This window comes from Cherax quadricarinatus, unplaced genomic scaffold (genome assembly GCF_038502225.1).
Source record: "Cherax quadricarinatus isolate ZL_2023a unplaced genomic scaffold, ASM3850222v1 Contig1995, whole genome shotgun sequence".
Classification (NCBI taxonomy): domain Eukaryota; kingdom Metazoa; phylum Arthropoda; class Malacostraca; order Decapoda; family Parastacidae; genus Cherax; species Cherax quadricarinatus.
Window position 1 is genome coordinate 36,537 of NW_027197021.1, and position 19,962 is coordinate 56,498.

Sequence of the window (19,962 nt, forward strand, 5' to 3'; positions counted from 1 at the left end):
GGTGGTGGTGTATGATGACGGTGGTGGTGTATGATGGTGGTGGTGTATGATGACGGTGGTGGTGTATGATGACGGTGGTGGTGTATGATGACGGTGGTGTATGATGACGGTGGTGGTGTATGATGGTGGTGGTGGTGTATGATGACGGTGGTGGTGTATGATGGTGGTGGTGTATGATGACGGTGGTGGTGTATGATGACGGTGGTGGTGTATGATGACGGTGGTGGTGTATGATGACGGTGGTGTATGATGACGGTGGTGGTGTATGATGGTGGTGGTGGTGTATGATGACGGTGGTGGTGTATGATGGTGGTGGTGTATGATGACGGTGGTGGTGTATGATGACGGTGGTGGTGTATGATGACGGTGGTGGTGTATGATGACGGTGGTGGTGTATGATGACGGTGGTGGTGTATGATGACGGTGGTGGTGTATGATGGTGGTGGTGGTGTATGATGACGGTGGTGGTGTATGATGGTGGTGGTGGTTTATGATGATGGTGGTGGTGGTGTATGATGACGGTGGTGGTGTATGATGATGGTGGTGGTGTATGATGACTGTGGTGGTGTATGATGATGGTGGTGGTGGTGTATGATGATGGTGGTGGTGGTGTATGATGACGGTGGTGGTGTATGATGACGGTGGTGTATGATGACGGTGGTGGTGTATTATGACGGTGGTGTATGATGACGGTGGTGGTGTATGATGACGGTGGTGGTGTATGATGACGGTGGTGTATGATGATGGTGGTGGTGGTGTATGATGACGGTGGTGGTGTATGATGACGGTGGTGTATGATGACGGTGGTGGTGTATGATGGTGGTGGTGGTGTATGATGACGGTGGTGGTGTATGATGGTGTATGATGACGGTGGTGGTGTATGATGATGATGGTGGTGTATGATGACGGTGGTGGTGTATGATGGTGGTGGTGGTGTATGATGATGGTGGTGGTGGTGTATGATGACGGTGGTGGTGTATGATGACGGTGGTGGTGTATGATGATGGTGGTGTATGATGACGGTGGTGGTGTATGATGGCGGTGTATGATGACGGTGGTGGTGTATGATGGTGGTGGTGGTGTATGATGGTGGTAGTGATGTATGATGACGGTGGTGGTGTATGATGACGGTGGTGGTGTATGATGGTGGTGTATGATGACGGTGGTGTATGATGGTGGCGGTGGTGTATGATGGTGGTGGTGGTGTATGATGACGGTGGTGGTGTATGATGACGGTGGTGGTGTATGATGATGGTGGTGGTGGTGTATGATGACGGTGGTGGTGTATGATGACGGTGGTGGTGTATGATGGTGGTGGTGGTGGTGTATGATGATGGTGGTGTATGATGACGGTGGTGTTGTATGATGACGGTGGTGGTGCATGATGATGGTGATGTATGATGACGGTGGTGTATGATGATGGTGGTGGTGGTGTATGATGGTGGTGTATGATGACGGTGGTGGTGTATGATGACGGTGGTGGTGTATGATGGTGGTGGTGGTGGTGTATGATGATGATGCTGGTGTATGATGACGGTGGTGGTGTATGATGATGGTGGTGGTGCATGATGATGGTGATGTATGATGACGGTGGTGGTGTATGATGACGGTGGTGTTGTATGATGACGGTGGTGGTGCATGATGATGGTGATGTATGATGACGGTGGTGGTGTATGATGATGGTGGTGGTGGTGTATGATGATGATGGTGGTGTATGATGACGGTGGTGGTGTATGATGATGGTGGTGGTGTATGATGACGGTGGTGGTGTATGATGGTGGTGTATGATGATGGTGGTGGTGGTGTATGATGGTGGTGGTGTATGATGACGGTGGTGTATGATGATGGTGGTGGTGGTATATGATGACGGTGGTGGTGTATGATGATGGTGGTGTATGATGGTGTATGATGACGGTGGTGGTGTATGATGATGGTGGTGTATGATGACGGTGGTGTATGATGACGGTGGTGGTGTATGATGGTGGTGGTGGTGTATGATGACGGTGGTGTATGATGACGGTGGTGTATGAAGATGGTGGTGGTGGTGGCGTATGATGGTGGTGTATGATGATGGTGGTGTATAATGATGGTGGTGGTGGTGTATGATGATGGTGTATGATGGCGGTGGTGGTGTATGAAGATGGTGGTGGTGGTGTATGATGATGGTGGTGGTGGTGTATGATGACGGTGGTGGTGTATGAAGATGGTGGTGGTGTATGATGACGGTGGTGGTGTTTGAAGATGGTGGTGGTGGTGGTGTATGATGATGGTGGTGTATGATGACGGTGGTGGTGTATAATGATGGTGGTGATGGTGTATGAGGATGGTGTATGGTTGTGGTGTATGCTAGTGATGTATGATAGTGGTGGGGTATGGTGATGATGGTGTATAATGATGGTTGTTTGATAGGGTGAGTTAAGGTGATGAGGGTGTATAATGATGGTGGTGGTGTATGATGGTGGTGGTGTATAATGGTGGTGGTGTATGATGGTGGTGGTGTATGATGATGGTGGTAGTGTATGATGGTGGTGGTGTATGATAGTGATGCATGATGGTGGTGTATGATAGTGGTGGGGTATGGTGATGATGGTGTATAATGATGGTGGTGTATGATGATGCTTGTGGTGGGGTATGGTGTATAATGATGGTGGTGGTGTATGATGCTAGTGGTGGGGTATGGTGTATAATGATGGTGTATGATAGCTATTGGAATCATCGCTCCTGCGGCCCGGTATCAAGACAAACCTCGTAAAATTAAAAAAAAAAAAAACAACAGTCTGAGTATTAAGAGTTAGTGCCCTAGTCTAGTCATACACACGTCAGTCTTCTTGTAGTACATTTTAATGAGTGTATAGCAGGTTAGTTATGTTGCAAGAGTAGTTTTTCTCTCTGAGAGGACGGAGGCTCCAGTATCTACACGTGTGTCCTTTGTGAATCACACATCTATATCGAAATAGTAATAATAATAATAATTTGCCACAGGCACCATCATTCTATAACGAGGTTAAATGTAATACAATAATATAATACTATTATTATTATTATTATTAATTATAATATTTTACATTTCCACAGGCGCCTTCTGGAGCCCATACAATTGTAAAGGTTCTCCACTGATCTAATAATAATAATTACAATAATAATAATAATAATAATACTATGCCCCAGGCGCCTTCCTGATCCCATACGCCATCATGCTGACCATCACGGGACTTCCGCTCTTCTTCTTCGAGCTGAGCCTGGGTCAGTTCGGGCGTGAGGGACCCATCACCATCTGGAAGGTGGTGCCCCTCTTCCAGGGCGTGGGCGTGGGCATGTTCATGATCGCCTTCTTCATCGCTCTCTACTACAACGTCATTATCGCCTGGGCCCTCTTCTACCTCTTCTCATCCTTCACGGCAGAGCTGCCATGGCAGTCCTGCGATCACTGGTGGAACACCGCCGCATGCAGGAGGTCAGTCCGCGCCTCTCACTCTCATCATTATTCTGCTCTCAATCCTTACATACGTTCACACACTGTTATTGTTCCATTCCCAGTCTAGCTATGCGTTCATACACTACTATTCCTCAGTGCACAGACATGTACAGGTTATTTAGAGACGTTTACTGATCATTTATAGACTTTGAAAGATTGTTGATGGACGTATACAAATTATTTACATACTATTTACTGACCGTTTCCAAACGTGTAAAAACCACTAACACGACATTTACAGTTATGCATCATTTACAGATCATGCACACAAACATCTACAGATCGTTTACAGACATTTATATATCATTTACAGACAGCATCGATCACAGACACTATATATCATTTACAGGCTAGTTAATAAACCAAGTCGAATCGAAACATCGTCATTAGTTTCTTCCTCCTATGTGCGGGTTATTTGTGTATTGTTTCGGTCACGGTATTGTATACACGCCAATTTACAACCCCATTTTATTTTGCCCGTTCCCAGGTTCGACGCCAAGAACTGTACATCTCTGGAGGGCCTTATGGCGACTAATGGCACCTGCTTCTTCCAGTCACAAGTGTCGCCGATGGAGTGGGAGTCGCTAAACGCGACAGCCCAGAGCCTGAAGCTCCCAGCCGATGAGTTCTTCCAGTGAGTACTTGTACTCAAGCCCCCCAGACTCTCTTATTGGAACCATACATACTGTGTGTGTGTGCTCTGAGTGTAACACTTGGGCTGTTACGATACATTCTGTATGCTCTTAGCGATGGACTTATGCTGTGACAGTAGATATTGTATCATCTCAGTGATAAACTTATACTATGACCATAGATCTGCATTCACGCGGTGACGATAGATTTGCACTATGACGATAGGTCTGTACTCATGCTGTGACCATAGCTTCTGCACGCTCTTAGCGATAGACAATAGATATTATATGGTCTGAGCAATAGACATGTACTATGACGATAGCTCTGTACTCTGGCAGACAGCTATATTTTTGATGATAGACGTGCTTACTGTGACGATAGATACACTTTGCTCTAAACGATAGATAGTACTCGTGTAATAATGTTGGTAGAATTACCAACAAGTAAAATGTGACATTTTACTGTAGCAACGTTTCGCTCTCCAGGAGCTTTGTCAAGCCGTAACGGCTTGACAAAGCGAAACGTTGCCACAATAAAATGTCCTTTACCTGACAGTACTAATGTTCATATAACTCTACCCTCCAGAGTTAATAATGTTTATCTTGCAGCAACTTTATGCTGGACATCTCCGAGGGTTTCCACGACCCGGAAGGGCACACACTGCAGTGGAGACTGTGTCTCTGTCTCATCCTCTCCTGGGTCATCGTCTTCCTGGGACTCTTCAGGGGAGTCTCCAGTATGGGCAAGGTGAGTCTCCTACCAGAGTCTTTAAGAGCATTACCTCAGTCTCTAGCTAGGTAGGTGAGTCTAGGAGAGAGTCAAGATTCTTAGATGAGTCTAGAGAAAGGTAGGCGAGTTCAAGAGAGTGTCAAGATGTTTAGGTGAGTCTAGAATAAGGTAGGTGAGTCCAAGAGAGAGTCAAGATGCTTAGGTGAGTTTAGAGTAATGTAGGTGAGTCCAGGAGAGAGTCAAGATGCTTAGGTGAGTCTAGAGTAAGGTAGGTGAGTCCAAGAGAGAGTCGAGATGTTTTGGTGAGTCTAGAGTAAGGTAGGCGAGTCCAAGAGAGAGTCAAGATGTTTTGGTGAGTCTAGAGTACGGTAGGTGAGTCCAGGAGAGAGTCAAGATGTTTAGGTGAGTCTTGAGTAAGGTAGGTAATTCCAAAAGGGAATCTTAAGATATTTAGGTGAGTATTTAGTAAGGTAGGTGAGTCCATGAAGGAGTCGTGGGATATTTAGGCTAATCTTTACGTGAGTTTCAGGTCATTAGGTGAGCAAGGCAGTTAAGTGAGTCAGACTGTTAGATGAATCTGATGCTGTTAAGTGAACCTTAGGCTCTCTTAACAGCATCACTTAAGTAGATCTATATGAGTCCATCAGACGAGTTTATAGATAATTATTTGATAATTTTAACGAGTCTACACTTATTTGCAAGAGGCTGAGGTAGAATAATACTGGGCAGAAGATAAATAATTTTTGTTTAAGAAATACCTTACAGGAAAGACCTGCCTATTCAGCAGGTTTGATTCTGGGCTACTGATGTACAGGAGGACCCTGCTTATACAGCAGGTTTGGTTCTGGGCTACTGCTGTACAGGAGGACCCTGCTTATACAGCAGGTTTGGTTCTGGGCTACTGATGTACAGGAGGACCCTGCTTATACAGCAGGTTTGATTCTGGGCTACTGCTGTACAGGAGGACCCTGCTTATACAGCAGGTTTGGATCTGGGCTACTGCTGTACAGGAGGACCCTGCTTATACAGCAGGTTTGGTTCTGGGCTACTGCTGTACAGGAGGACCCTGCTTATACAGCAGGTTTGGTTCTGGGCTACTGCTGTACAGGAGGACCCTGCTTATACAGCAGGTTTGGTTCTGGGCTACTGCTGTACAGGAGGACCCTGCTTATACAGCAGGTTTGGTTCTGGGCTACTGCTGTACAGGAGGACCCTGCTTATACAGCAGGTTTGGTTCTGGGCTACTGCTGTACAGGAGGACCCTGCATATACAGCAGGTTTGATTCTGGGCTACTGCTGTACAGGAGGACCCTGCTTATACAGCAGGTTTGATTCTGGGCTACTGCTGTACAGGAGGACCCTGCTTATACAGCAGGTTTGGTTCTGAGCTACTGCTGTACAGGAGGACCCTGCTTATACAGCAGGTTTGATTCTGGGCTACTGCTGTACAGGAGGACCCTGCTTATACAGCAGGTTTGGTTCTGGGCTACTGCTGTACAGGAGGACCCTGCTTATACAGCAGGTTTGGTTCTGGGCTACTGCTGTACAGGAGGACCCTGCTTATACAGCAGGTTTGGTTCTGGGCTACTGCTGTACAGGAGGACCCTGCTTATACAGCAGGTTTGGTTCTGGGCTACTGCTGTACAGGAGGACCCTGCTTATACAGCAGGTTTGGTTCTGGGCTACTGCTGTACAGGAGGACCCTGCTTATACAGCAGGGTTGGTCCTGGGCTACTGCTGTACAGGAGGACCCTGCTTATACAGCAGGTTTGATTCTGGGCTACTGCTGTACAGGAGGACCCTGCTTATACAGCAGGTTTCGTTCTGAGCTAGTGCTGTACAGGAGGACCCTGTTTATACAGCAGGTTTGGTTCTGGGCTACTGCTGTACAGGAGGACCCTGCTTATACAGCAGGTTTGGTTCTGGGCTACTGCTGTACAGGAGGACCCTGCTTATACAGCAGGTTTGGTTCTGGGCTACTGCTGTACAGGAGGACCCTGCTTATACAGCAAGTTTGGTTCTGGGCTACTGCTGTACAGGAGGACTCTGCTTATACAGCAGGTTTGGTTCTTGGCTACTGATGTACAGGAGGACCCTGCTTATACAGCAGGTTTGGTTCTGGGCTACTGCTGTACAGGAGGACCCTGCTTATACAGCAGGTTTGGTTCTGGGCTACTGCTGTACAGGAGGACCCTGCTTATACAGCAGGTTTGGTTCTGGGCTACTGCTGTACAGGAGGACCCTGCTTATACAGCAGGTTTGGTTCTGGGCTACTGCTGTACAGGAGGACCCTGCTTATACAGCAGGTTTGATTCTGGGCTACTGCTGTACAGGAGGACCCTGCTTATACAGCAGGTTTGATTCTGGGCTACTGCTGTACAGGAGGACCCTGCTTATACAGCAGGTTTGATTCTGGGCTACTGATGTACAGGAGGACCCTGCTTATACAGCAGGTTTGGTTCTGGGCTACTGATGTACAGGAGGACCCTGCTTATACAGCAGGTTTGGTTCTGGGCTACTGCTGTACAGGAGGACCCTGCTTATACAGCAGGTTTGGTTCTGGGCTACTGCTGTACAGGAGGACTCTGCTTATACAGCAGGTTTGGTTCTGGGCTACTGCTGTACAGGACCCTGCTTATACAGCAGGTTTGGTTCTGGGCTACTGCTGTACAGGAGGACCCTGCTTATACAGCAGGTTTGGTTCTGGGCTACTGCTGTACAGGAGGACCCTGCTTATACAGCAGGTTTGGTTCTGGGCTACTGCTGTACAGGAGGACCCAGCTTATACAGCAGGTTTGGTTCTGGGCTACTGCTGTACAGGAAGACCCTGCTTATACAGCAGGTTTGGTTCTGGGCTACTGATGTACAGGAGGACCCTGCTTATACAGCAGGTTTGATTCTGGGCTACTGCTGTACAGGAGGACCCTGCTTATACAGCAGGTTTGATTCTGGGCTACTGCTGTACAGGAGGACCCTGCTTATACAGCAGGTTTGATTCTGGGCTACTGCTGTACAGGAGGAGCCTGCTTATACAGCAAGTTTGATTCTGGGCTACTGCTGTACAGGAGGACCCTGCTTATACAGCAGGTTTGATTCTGGGCTACTGCTGTACAGGAGGACCCTGCTTATACAGCAGGTTTGATTCTGGGCTACTGATGTACAGGAGGACCCTGCTTATACAGCAGATTTGGTTCTGGGCTACTGCTGTACAGGAGGACCCTGCTTATACAGCAGGTTTGATTCTGGGCTACTGCTGTACAGGAGGACCCTGCTTATACAGCAGGTTTGGTTCTGGGCTACTGCTGTACAGGAGGACCCTGCTTATACAGCAGGTTTGGTTCTGGGCTACTGATGTACAGGAGGACCCTGCTTATACAGCAGGTTTGGTTCTGGGCTACTGCTGTACAGGAGGAACCTGCTTATACAGCAGGTTTGGTTCTGGGCTACTGATGTACAGGAGGACCCTACTTATACAGCAGGTTTGGTTCTGGGCTACTGCTGTACAGGAGGACCCTGCTTATACAGCAGGTTTGGTTCTGGGCTACTGCTGTACAGGAGGACCCTGCTTATACAGCAGGTTTGGTTCTTGGCTACTGCTGTACAGGAGGACCCTGCTTATACAGCAGGTTTGGTTCTGGGCTACTGCTGTACAGGAGGACCCTGCTTATACAGCAGGTTTGGTTCTTGGCTACTGCTGTACAGGAGGACCCTGCTTATACAGCAGGTTTGGTTCTGGGCTACTGCTGTACAGGAGGACCCTGCTTATACAGCAGGTTTGGTTCTGGGCTACTGCTGTACAGGAGGACCCTGCTTATACAGCAGGTTTGGTTCTGGGCTACTGATGTACAGGAGGACGCTGCTTATACAGCAAGTTTGGTTCTGGGCTACTGATGTACAGGAGGACCCTGCTTATACAGCAGGTTTGATTCTGGGCTACTGCTGTACAGGAGGACCCTGCTTATACAGCAGGTTTGGTTCTGGGCTACTGCTGTACAGGAGGACCCTGCTTATACAGCAGGTTTGGTTCTGGGCTACTGCTGTACAGGAGGACCCTGCTTATACAGCAGGTTTGGTTCTGGGCTACTGCTGTACAGGAGGACCCTGCTTATACAGCAGGTTTGATTCTGGGCTACTGCTGTACAGGAGGACCCTGCTTATACAGCAGGTTTGGTTCTGGGCTACTGCTGTACAGGAGGACCCTGCTTATACAGCAGGTTTGGTTCTGGGCTACTGATGTACAGGAGGACGCTGCTTATACAGCAGGTTTGGTTCTGGGCTACTGCTGTACAGGAGGACCCTGCTTATACAGCAGGTTTGGTTCTGGGCTACTGATGTACAGGAGGACGCTGCTTATACAGCAGGTTTGGTTCTGGGCTACTGATGTACAGGAGGACCCTGCTTATACAGCAGGTTTGGTTCTGGGCTACTGCTGTACAGGAGGACCCTGCTTATACAGCAGGTTTGGTTCTGGGCTACTGATGTACAGGAGGACGCTGCTTATACAGCAGGTTTGGTTCTGGGCTACTGATGTACAGGAGGACGCTGCTTATACAGCAGGTTTGGTTCTGGGCTACTGATGTACAGGAGGACGCTGCTTATACAGCAGGTTTGGTTCTGGGCTACTGATGTACAGGAGGACCCTGCTTATACAGCAGGTTTGGTTCTGGGCTACTGCTGTACAGGAGGACCCTGCTTATACAGCAGGTTTGGTTCTGGGCTACTGCTGTACAGGAGGACCCTGCTTATACAGCAGGTTTGGTTCTGGGCTACTGATGTACAGGAGGACCCTGCTTATACAGCAGGTTTGGTTCTGGGCTACTGATGTACAGGAGGACCCTGCTTATACAGCAGGTTTGGTTCTGGGCTACTGATGTACAGGAGGACCCTGCTTATACAGCAGGTTTGGTTCTGGGCTACTGCTGTGTACTACTGCTGTACACAGGTTTGGTTCTGGGAGGACAGGAGGACCCTGCTTATACAGCAGGTTTGGTTCTGTACTACTGCTGTACAGGAGGACCCTACTTATACAGCAGGTTTGGTTCTGTACTACTGCTGTAGAGTGAAAATCGGTCTAAAGCGAATCATGGCCTTTTTCTACTTTCTACTCTCAGTCGCTTATGATAACACGTTTACGCTATCATATATTAAGTGAGCAATAGAGGTAGGTCTATAAAATACATATACAGTACACACATTACTTACCTTAAAGCATTTTTGTCCTTAGGTTTATAGTGAGTGGTGAATATATTTATTGTAGGAAGTTTGAATAAAGGAAGAATTGGTATAATTGTAAACTGGTGCATTAGTGAAGGTCTGTAAAGTGGGGACCTTGTCTGTACTGTTTATTTGCCAGCAAATCAAAATTTTAATATTTAGTTACAAATATATTTTATTAGGCTTCAGAATTATTGAATTCATGAGGTTCATTAAGGCAGAGTGGAATACAAAAAAAAATTATTGAGTATTTTTTTGTAATCCAATCTGCCTTTTTTTTAAAATGGATGCTACTTTTTTTTAAGGGGATTTTTACTTTTTCTTAAGGAATTGTTACTTTTTTTGATAAACTGTTTCTTAAATGAATTTGTTATTTTTTTAAGGAATTGATATATATTGTGATGAAATTGTTACTTTTAAAGGAGATTGTGTTGAGACTTACCAGACTGTGTACTTCACTGTTGTTCCCCTCCCCAGACTGTGTACTTCACTGTTGTTCCCCTCCCCAGGCTGTGTACTTCACTGTTGTTCCCCTCCCCAGGCTGTGTACTTCACTGTTGTTCCTCTCCTCAGGCAGTGTACTTCACTGTTGTTCCTCTCCCCAGACTGTGTACTTCACTGTTGTTCCCCTCCCCAGACTGTGTACTTCACTGTTGTTCCTCTCCCCAGACTGTGTACTTCACTGTTATTCCTCTCCCCAGACTGTGTACTTCACTGTTGTTCCCCTCCCCAGACTGTGTACTTCACTGTTGTTCCCCTCCCCAGACTGTGTACTTCACTGTTGTTCCCCTCCCCAGACTGTGTACTTCACTGTTGTTCCTCTCCCCAGACTGTGTACTTCACTGTTGTTCCTCTCCCCAGACTGTGTACTTCACTGTTGTTCCCCTCCCCAGACTGTGTACTTCACTGTTGTTCCCCTCCCCAGGCTGTGTACTTCACTGTTGTTCCCCTCCCCAGGCTGTGTACTTCACTGTTGTTCCCCTCCCAAGGCTGTGTACTTCACTGTTGTTCATCTCCCCAGGCTGTGTACTTCACTGTTGTTCCCATCCCCAGGCTGTGTACTTCACTGTTGTTCCCCTCCCCAGACTGTGTACTTCACTGTTGTTCCCCTCCCCAGGCTGTGTACTTCACTGTTGTTCCCCTCCCCAGACTGTGTACTTCACTGTTGTTCCCCTCCCCAGGCTGTGTACTTCACTGTTGTTCCCCTCCCCAGACTGTGTACTTTACTGTTGTTCCCCTCCCCAGGCTGTGTACTTCACTGTTGTTCCCCTCCGCAGACTGTGTACTTCACTGTTGTTCCCCTCCCCAGGCTGTGTACTTCACTGTTGTTCCCCTCCGCAGACTGTGTACTTCACTGTTGTTCCCCTCCCCAGGCTGTGTACTTCACTGTTGTTCCCCTCCCCAGGCTGTGTACTTCACTGTTGTTCCCCTCCCCAGACTGTGTACTTCACTGTTGTTCCTCCCCCCAGGCTGTGTACTTCACTGTTGTTCCCCTCCGCAGACTGTGTACTTCACTGTTGTTCCCCTCCCCAGACTGTGTACTTCACTGTTGTTCCCCTCCCCAGACTGTGTACTTCACTGTTGTTCCCCTGACTGTGTACTTCACCCCTCCCCACACTGTGTACTTCACTGTTGTTCCCCTCCCCAGGCTGTGTACTTCACTGTTGTTCCCCTCCCCAGACTGTGTACTTCACTGTTGTTCCTCTCCCCAGACTGTGTACTTCACTGTTGTTCCCCTCCCCAGACTGTGTACTTCACTGTTGTTCCTCTCCCCAGACTGTGTACTTCACTGTTGTTCCTCTCCCCAGACTGTGTACTTCACTGTTGTTCCCCTCCCCAGACTGTGTACTTCACTGTTGTTCCCCTCCCCAGACTGTGTACTTCACTGTTGTTCCCCTCCCCAGACTGTGTACTTCACTGTTGTTCCTCTCCCCAGGCTGTGTACTTCACTGTTGTTCCCCTCCCCAGGCTGTGTACTTCACTGTTGTTCCTCTCCCCAGGCTGTGTACTTCACTGTTGTTCCCCTCCCCAGACTGTGTACTTCACTGTTGTTCCCCTCCCCAGACTGTGTACTTCACTGTTGTTCCCCTCCCCAGACTGTGTACTTCACTGTTGTTCCCCTCCCCAGACTGTGTACTTCACTGTTGTTCCTCTCCCCAGACTGTGTACTTCACTGTTGTTCCCCTCCCCAGACTGTGTACTTCACTGTTGTTCCCCTCCCCAGACTGTGTACTTCACTGTTGTTCCCCTCCCCAGACTGTGTACTTCACTGTTGTTCCCCTCCCCAGACTGTGTACTTCACTGTTGTTCCCCTCCCCAGACTGTGTACTTCACTGTTGTTCCCCTCCCCAGACTGTGTACTTCACTGTTGTTCCCCTCCCCAGACTGTGTACTTCACTGTTGTTCCTCTCCCCAGACTGTGTACTTCACTGTTGTTCCCCTCCCCAGACTGTGTACTTCACTGTTGTTCCCCTCCCCAGACTGTGTACTTCACTGTTGTTCCCCTCCCCAGACTGTGTACTTCACTGTTGTTCCTCTCCCCAGACTGTGTACTTCACTGTTGTTCCTCTCCCCAGACTGTGTACTTCACTGTTGTTCACCCTCTCCCCAGACTGTGTACTTCACTGTTGTTCCTCTCCCCAGACTGTGTACTTCACTGTTGTTCCCCTCACTGTGTACTTCACTGTTGTTCCCCTCCCCAGGCTGTGTACTTCACTGTTGTTCCCCTCCCCAGGCTGTGTACTTCACTGTTGTTCCCCTCCCCACTGTTGTTCCCCTCCCCAGGCTGTGTACTTCACTGTTGTTCCACTCCCCAGACTGTGTACTTCACAGTTGTTCCCCTCCCCAGACTGTGTACTTCACTGTTGTTCCACTCCCCCGGCTGTGAACATCACTGGTGTTCCCCTCCCCAGACTGTGTACTTCACTGTTGTTCCCCTCCCCAGGCTGTGTACTTCACTGTTGTTCCCCTCCCCAGACTGTGTACTTCACTGTTGTTCCCCTCCCCAGACTGTGTACTTCACTGTTGTTCCCCTCCCCAGACTGTGTACTTCACTGTTGTTCCCCTCCCCAGACTGTGTACTTCACTGTTGTTCCCCTCCCCAGACTGTGTACTTCACTGTTGTTCCCCTCCCCAGACTGTGTACTTCACTGTTGTTCCCCTCCCCAGGCTGTGTACTTCACTGTTGTTCCCCTCCCCAGACTGTGTACTTCACTGTTGTTCCCCTCCCCAGACTGTGTACTTCACTGTTGTTCCCCTCCCCAGACTGTGTACTTCACTGTTGTTCCCCTCCCCAGTCTGTGTACTTCACTGTTGTTCCCCTCCCCAGACTGTGTACTTCACTGTTGTTCCCCTCCCCAGACTGTGTACTTCACTGTTGTGCCCCTCCCCAGACTGTGTACTTCACTGTTGTTCCCCTCCCCAGACTGTGTACTTCACTGTTGTTCCCCTCCCCAGACTGTGTACTTCACTGTTGTTCCCCTCCCCAGACTGTGTACTTCACTGTTGTTCCCCTCCCCAGACTGTGTACTTCACTGTTGTTCCTCTCCCCAGACTGTGTACTTCACTGTTGTTCCCCTCCCCAGACTGTGTACTTCACTGTTGTTCCCCTCCCCAGACTGTGTACTTCACTGTTGTTCCTCTCCCCAGACTGTGTACTTCACTGTTGTTCCCCTCCCCAGACTGTGTACTTCACTGTTGTTCCCCTCCCCAGACTGTGTACTTCACTGTTGTTCCCCTCCCCAGACTGTGTACTTCACTGTTGTTCCCCTCCCCAGACTGTGTACTTCACTGTTGTTCCCCTCCCCAGACTGTGTACTTCACTGTTGTTCCCCCTCCCCAGACTGTGTACTTCACTGTTGTTCCCCTCCCCAGACTGTGTACTTCACTGTTGTTCCCCTCCCCAGACTGTGTACTTCACTGTTGTTCCCCTCCCCAGACTGTGTACTTCACTGTTGTTCCCCTCCCCAGACTGTGTACTTCACTGTTGTTCCCCTCCCCAGACTGTGTACTTCACTGTTGTTCCCCTCCCCAGACTGTGTACTTCACTGTTGTTCCCCTCCCCAGACTGTGTACTTCACTGTTGTTCCCCTCCCCAGACTGTGTACTTCACTGTTGTTCCCCTCCCCAGACTGTGTACTTCACTGTTGTTCCTCTCCCCAGACTGTGTACTTCACTGTTGTTCCCCTCCCCAGACTGTGTACTTCACATTTGTTCCCCTCCCCAGACTGTGTACTTCACTGTTGTTCCCCTCCCCAGACTGTGTACTTCACTGTTGTTCCCCTCCCCAGACTGTGTACTTCACTGTTGTTCCCCTCCCCAGACTGTGTACTTCACTGTTGTTCCCCTCCCCAGACTGTGTACTTCACTGTTGTTCCCCTCCCCAGACTGTGTACTTCACTGTTGTTCCCCTCCCCAGACTGTGTACTTCACTGTTGTTCCCCTCCCCAGTCTGTGTACTTCACTGTTGTTCCCCTCCACAGACTGTGTACTTCACTGTTGTTCCCCTCCCCAGACTGTGTACTTCACTGTTGTTCCCCTCCCCAGACTGTGTACTTCACTGTTGTTCCCCTCCCCAGACTGTGTACTTCACTGTTGTTCCCCTCCCCAGGCTGTGTACTTCACTGTTGTTCCCCTCCCCAGGCTGTGTACTTCACTGTTGTTCCCCTCCCCAGGCTGTGTACTTCACTGTTGTTCCCCTCCCCAGGCTGTGTACTTCACTGTTGTTCCCCTCCCCAGACTGTGTACTTCACTGTTGTTCCCCTCCCCAGGCATTGTACTTCACTGTTGTTCCCCTCCCCAGGCTGTGTACTTCACTGTTGTTCCCCTCCCCAGACTGTGTACTTCACTGTTGTTCCCCTCCCCAGGCTGTGTACTTCACTGTTGTTCCCCTCCCCAGACTGTGTACTTCACTGTTGTTCCCCTCCCCAGGCTGTGTACTTCACTGTTGTTCCCCTCCCCAGGCTGTGTACTTCACTGTTGTTCCCCTCCCCAGGCTGTGTACTTCACTGTTGTTCCCCTCCTCCCCAGGCTGTGTACTTCACTGTTGTTCCCCTCCCCAGGCTGTGTACTTCACTGTTGTTCCCCTCCCCAGGCTGTGTACTTCACTGTTGTTCCCCTCCCCAGGCTGTGTACTTCACTGTTGTTCCCCTCCCCAGGCTGTGTACTTCACTGTTGTTCCCCTCCCCAGGCTGTGTACTTCACTGTTGTTCCCCTCCCCAGACTGTGTACTTCACTGTTGTTCCCCTCCCCAGGCTGTGTACTTCACTGTTGTTCCCCTCCCCAGGCTGTGTACTTCACTGTTGTTCCCCTCCCCAGACTGTGTACTTCACTGTTGTTCCCCTCCCCAGGCTGTGTACTTCACTGTTGTTCCCCTCCCCAGACTGTGTACTTCACTGTTGTTCCCCTCCCCAGGCTGTGTACTTCACTGTTGTTCCTCTCCCCACTGTTGGACTGTGTACTTCACTGTTGTTCCCCTCCCCAGGCTGTGTACTTCACTGTTGTTCCTCTCCCCAGACTGTGTACTTCACTGTTGTTCCCCTCCCCAGACTGTGTACTTCACTGTTGTTCCCCTCCCCAGGCTGTGTACTTCACTGTTGTTCCCCTCCCCAGGCTGTGTACTTCACTGTTGTTCCCCTCCCCAGGCTGTGTACTTCACTGTTGTTCCCCTCCCCAGACTGTGTACTTCACTGTTGTTCCCCTCCCCAGGCTGTGTACTTCACTGTTGTTCCCCTCCCCAGACTGTGTACTTCACTGTTGTTCCCCTCCCCAGACTGTGTACTTCACTGTTGTTCCCCTCCCCAGGCTGTGTACTTCACTGTTGTTCCCCTCCCCAGGCTGTGTACTTCACTGTTGTTCCTCTCCCCAGACTGTGTACTTCACTGTTGTTCCTCCCCCCAGGCTGTGTACTTAACTGTTGTTCCTCTCCCCAGACTGTGTACTTCACTGTTGTTCCTCTCCCCAGACTGTGTACTTCACTTTTGTTCCCCTCCCCAGGCTGTGTACCTCACTGTTGTTCCCCTCCCCAGACTGTGTACTTCACTGTTGTTCCCCTCCCCAGACTGTGTACTTCACTGTTGTTCCCCTCCCCAGACTGTGTACTTCACTGTTGTTCCCCTCCCCAGACTGTGTACTTCACTGTTGTTCCCCTCCCCAGGCTGTGTACTTCACTGTTGTTCCCCTCCCCAGACTGTACTTCACTGTTGTTCCCCTCCCCAGGCAGTGTACTTCACTGTTGTTCCCCTCCCCAGACTGTGTACTTCACTGTTGTTCCTCTCCCCAGACTGTGTACTTCACTGTTGTTCCCCTCCCCAGGCTGTGTACTTCACTGTTGTTCCCCTCCCCAGGCTGTGTACTTCACTGTTGTTCCCCTCCCCAGGCTGTGTTCTTCACTGTTGTTCCCCTCCCCAGGCTGTGTACTTCACTGTTGTTCCTCTCCCCAGGCAGTGTACTTCACTGTTGTTCCCCTCCCCAGGCAGTGTACTTCACTGTTGTTCCTCTCCCCAGACTTTGTTCTTCACTGTTGTTCCCCTCCCCAGGCAGTGTACTTCACTGTTGTTCCTCTCCTCAGGCAGTGTACTTCACTGTTGTTCCTCTCCCCAGACTGTGTACTTCACTGTTGTTCCCCTCCCCAGACTGTGTACTTCACTGTTGTTCCCCTCCCCAGACTGTGTACTTCACTATTGTTCCTCCCCCAGACTGTGTACTTCACTGTTGTTCCTCTCCCCAGACTGTGTACTTCACTGTTGTTCCCCTCCCCAGACTGTGTACTTCACTATTGTTCCTCCCCCAGACTGTGTACTTCACTGTTGTTCCTCTCCCCAGAATGTGTACTTCACTGTTGTTCCTCTCCCCAGACTGTGTACTTCACTGTTGTTCCTCTCCCCAGGCAGTGTACTTCACTGTTGTTCGTCTCCCCAGACTGTGTACTTCACTGTTGTTCCTCCCCCAGACTGTGTACTTCACTGTTTTTCCTCTCCCCAGACTGTGTACTTCACTATTGTTCCTCCTCCAGACTGTGTACTTCACTGTTTTTCCTCTCCCCAGACTGTGTACTTCACTGTTGTTCCTCCCCCAGGCTGTGTACTTCACTGTTGTTCCTCCCACCAGGCTGTGTACTTCACTGTTGTTCCTCCCCCCAGGCTGTTAACTTCACTGTTCTTCTTCCCCCAGACTATATACTTCACTGTCGTTCCTTCCAGACTGTACTTCACTGTTGTTCCTCCCCCAGGCTGTGTACTTCACTGTTGTTCCTCCCCCAGGCTGTGTACTTCACTGTTGTTCCTCCCCCAGGCTGTGTACTTCACTGTTGTTCCTCCCCCAGGCTGTGTACTTAACTGTTGTTCCTCCCCCAGGCTGTGTACTTCACTGTTGTTCCTCCCCCCAGGCTGTGTACTTCACTGTTGTTCCTCCCCCCAGGCTGTGTACTTCACTGTTGTTCCTCGCCCCAGGCTGTGTACTTCACTGTTGTTCCTCCCCCCAGGCTGTGTACTTCACTGTTGTTCCTCCCCAGGCTGTGTACTTCACTGTTGTTCCTCCCCCAGACTGTGTACTTCACTGTTGTTCCTCCCCCCAGGCTGTGTACTTCACTGTTGTTCCTCCCCCCAGGCTGTGTACTTCACTGCACTGTTCCCGTACACTGTTCTCATCATCCTCTTCGTCAGGGCTGTGACACTGCCAGGATGTCTTAATGGCATCTCCTTCTACATCACCCCACGCTGGCAGTTCCTTCTTAATGCCAGGGTAAGTAGTGCCCACTTGCACCTCAGTGCCAGGGTAAGTAGTGCCTACTGGTACCTCAGTGCCAGGGTAAGTAGTGCCCACTCTCACCTTAGTGACAGGGTCTTTAGTGCCCACTAACACCTCCTCAGTGCCACAGTTGTTAATATACAAAATTTATAGGCTTTTTTTTAATGGTACATGTGTGGAATATGAAATACATTAGGTTATATACCGGCGATGGTGTGAAGTACAGGCACGTGTTGCAGGTCTGGGCTGATGCTGCCATGCAGATCTTCTTCTCTCTGGGACCTTGCTGGGGAGGACTCATCACCCTGGCCTCCTTCAACAAGTTCACCAATAACTGTCTCAGGTAACAAGAGTTTCTCTCTCTCTCTCTCTCTCTCTCTCTCTCTCTCTCAACCCACGTAACTGGAAGTACGAACCTCATGATGTATTATGTTAATATTGGTGAAAAATAATTAACATTTACGTTAAATTTTTGCGAAATTTCAAGGATTTCCTTTAAATTTTTACTTAATGTCTCCCTCTGAAAAGTAATTTAGAGAGCACTGTAGCTTCCCTCTGGTGGCAGACCCATCATTACAGGTCCATTAATGCCACTTAACGGCTCTTATTCCTTGGATTGAGCCTCAGCATTATACACATGTAGGTCTGATGACTCCCTGTGTATCACCCTCTTACAGTAATCTTTGGTTTAGTTCTTAATTGTGATTGTAGTAATAATCTTACATGAATGTAATAACATCAACTTGATACATTTCAGTCGCTGTTCGATCTGAGAAAAGTATCTGTGTATTGCATAACCCCAGCCTCCTGTACCTCAGTGCTTGTGAAGGGAATAGTGCAGAGTGCTGCATGTATTTCTAATGCAGTTAAATCTTAGCACTGAGGATATGAAGTGAATCAAAAAAGGCATTCACAAGTTATCGCATAGACACTAAGATACTAATTTATCTAATAAAAATTTCAAATTAGGACATTCACGGCCTGAAACTGATTCAAACCTGCCATTAAGAAACTCCATTTTGAGGCCGAGCTGAAGATGCATTCTCTTGTTATCTAAGGGAGACCAATATCCTAAATTACACCAGCACACTAAGCAGCTTAGAATTTGTATCATAAAGTGATCAGCTTTCAGGGGTGAGGCCAATTGGTTATAATAATAATAATCAAAATTTAAGTAACTATGCAGGTAAATAACTAAGTTTTATTTCAACCTTGGGTGCATGACGTCCAGTTTATAACACTGGTCTTAAGAGCACACAAGACTAGTGTTGGTATAAGTCAGGATAACCCCATTAAATCAAACTGATAAATTTCTGATCAGACGAAACATTCTCCATTTACTTCACAGGAACCAGTTTGATTAATAAAGCTGCCACATTATAACTTGCACGACCCAACATCAAAGGCGAAGCTTCCTTTGTGGAAAACACATGGACACTAAAAGTTTAAAAGTGTGAAATTTGAAGTCGATAGGATGAGGCATTCTTGAGTTATGAGCGAAAGAGAAAAAAAAGGAAAAATTGGAGAAACAAATGTTTTTTTAGGAAATCTCTTAAAGGTCCTCCAATAAGGATACTTTATAATAATAAAAACAGCAACTAATAATGATAATTTTTGGTGACAGGGATGCCATCTTCATCAGTGTTGCCAACTGTATGACCAGCTTCTTCTCTGGCTTCGTTATCTTCGGTATCGTTGGCTTCATGGCACACGAACTGGGTGTTGAAGTTGAGGAGGTGGCCGCTCAAGGTAAGTCACTATGACCCATATGGGTTTGCCTTGTTTTGTATATAAAAATTACTTTTGTTAAAAAATAAAAGAGGTACAATACCCTGACTGGAACAATACACAAATAACCCGCACATAAGAGACTTGAAATCATGCTGGTGTGAGGTTTTTGATTCCTTGGTTCGAATCTGATTGCCATCCATTCTCTAGTGTAATATTTCATTCTTATGGTTTAATATTCGCTTCTTCCTGTGATAATAATAATGTAATTATCTGTATATTAATGTTTAGGGATAGACAGTAATATTCTGTACCACATTGCATAATATTTATTGGTGTAGACAGTGTAGTATGCGGTGCCTCTTGTGTATAATATGTGGGATGACAGTGAAATATTCCGTGCCCCTACTGTAGACAGTGTAGTGTTCCGTGCCTCA

General features: G+C 48.5%; 1 protein-coding gene across 2 annotated transcripts in view; it reads left to right on the forward strand.

The window, feature by feature from the left end:
- The window catches only part of LOC128694231 (sodium-dependent proline transporter-like), a 58,504-nt gene that overhangs the window by 27,177 nt on the left and 11,365 nt on the right, over positions 1-19,962 (forward strand). For both annotated transcript variants that reach the window (XM_070081223.1, XM_070081221.1), the window contains exons 3-8: positions 3,169-3,454; positions 3,963-4,109; positions 4,717-4,855; positions 17,657-17,791; positions 18,037-18,140; positions 19,422-19,546. In XM_070081223.1, the coding sequence (XP_069937324.1) occupies positions 3,169-3,454; positions 3,963-4,109; positions 4,717-4,855; positions 17,657-17,791; positions 18,037-18,140; positions 19,422-19,546 (936 nt within the window). The remainder of the gene's footprint in view (positions 1-3,168; positions 3,455-3,962; positions 4,110-4,716; positions 4,856-17,656; positions 17,792-18,036; positions 18,141-19,421; positions 19,547-19,962) is intronic.